General features: G+C 40.0%; 1 protein-coding gene across 1 annotated transcript; it reads left to right on the top strand.

Annotated features, from left to right (window-relative positions):
- Positions 1-92: 92 nt before the first annotated feature.
- Tsp_06759a (conserved hypothetical protein) lies at positions 93-1,146 on the top strand (the record flags this gene model as incomplete). The annotated part of the gene is made up of 5 exons (XM_003380554.1): positions 93-239; positions 321-365; positions 415-494; positions 616-654; positions 942-1,146. Coding segments are annotated over 5 exons (516 nt in total), but the record flags the coding sequence as incomplete, so codon positions are not given.
- Between the last annotated feature and the right edge of the window lie 298 nt (positions 1,147-1,444).

The raw sequence follows: 1,444 nt of genomic DNA, 5'->3' as shown, positions 1-1,444 counted from the left end.
GACAGTCGAGTACCCGCCAGTGCCCGTATAGATCTTCGTGAGTGCGTTCCGATGTGATATGACAAATTAGTAAGTAGTTTTTGTTATAATAGCTGTCTATTATGTCGTCTCATGAAGCCCGTACTGATGCCAACCAGTGTTCACCTGGCGTTTCAATGGCGTTTTCTAGCCGTCCCAGTGTGCCTTTACTTATCACAAATAGTAAGAAGGAATTTGATATTATGACAGCAATGAAATATGTTAAATAAATAGAACAGGTATCCCAGCATTTTGTTCTTTATTGCAATGGATTACGTCATCATCAGAAAATTTTTGTTTAGTCGCAGCCGATGGCACTCTCAAATTGCGTTTCCTACGGTTCTGATGTTTTTCCTTGTCACGCAAGGTAAGGAAGAATTGCATTATTTTTTGTAGAAGAATTGCTTTGTATTCAAAGTTTTAGTGCGTAACTGTGAAGACGAGAGCCGCATCTTGAATGATCCCCATCGAATAACGTAGTTTTTTATTTATTATGCTGCTGTTGTTCGTCTTCAATTTCTTTAATATGGCTGTAATAATTATATTCAACTATGTATTTTAGAATCATGGCATGTTTATATTAAATCTTTTATTAAGAGCAGTAGAGAGCGTAAAGTACTGGTACATAGCATCAAAGTAAGTGGATAAAGTAATGCAGGTAAGTAGAGTCGAAGCGGATATAAAGCGATTGCGTACAGGTGAGTACTGCAGGTACAGGACTGCAGGTAAGTACTGAAGGTAAGTACGAGTAAGTAGGGTGCAGGTGAGTAAAATGAAAAAGGTAAGTTGTAAGGTAAGTAAGGTGCAGGTGAGTAAAATGAAAAAGGTAAGTTGTGCAGTAAGGTAAGTAAGGTGCAGGTGCGTAAAATGAAAAGTTGCGCAGGTAAGTATAAAGAAGAATGATATCGTAAAGTGGATTGAAGTGCGATAGGTAAGTATGAGGCGGTACTCTACGCTGCGTGGCAATTGGGTAATTGTAGGACAGGTAAGTATCGAACTGCAGAAGTAAACAGCCGGGTGCTGAATTATGTAAATTTTCGAAAAAAATACCTGAGGGAATGCCCTGGGCGTCGCCTGAAAGCAAATAAAAATTTGCATATCCCCCTGAAGGCAAATATTGTGCAATAAAATGCTTTGGGCGTAGCCTGCGGGAATATGCAAATTTTTATTTGCCCTGGGGCATAGCCTGAGGCGACGCCTGGGGCTAAATTTCAAAAAATTTCGAAATTTTTAAAAAATTGCCTGAGGCATAGCCCCAGGCGTAGCCTGAGGGCATATAAAAATTGCATATTGCCCTGAAGCGAGTAAAAATTGGCATAAAAACCTCCTTAGGCCAAATATTGTGGTATAAATTGCCTGGGGGATAGCATTAGGGCATATGCAAATTTTTATTGCCCTGGGCGTAGCATGAGGGTAAAGCCTGGGG

Source organism: Trichinella spiralis (assembly GCF_000181795.1).
Source record: "Trichinella spiralis strain ISS 195 chromosome Unknown Scfld2, whole genome shotgun sequence".
Taxonomy (NCBI): Eukaryota; Metazoa; Nematoda; class Enoplea; order Trichinellida; family Trichinellidae; genus Trichinella; species Trichinella spiralis.
Note: the sequence above shows the minus strand (reverse complement) of the source record. Positions and strands in the feature narration are given on the sequence as shown.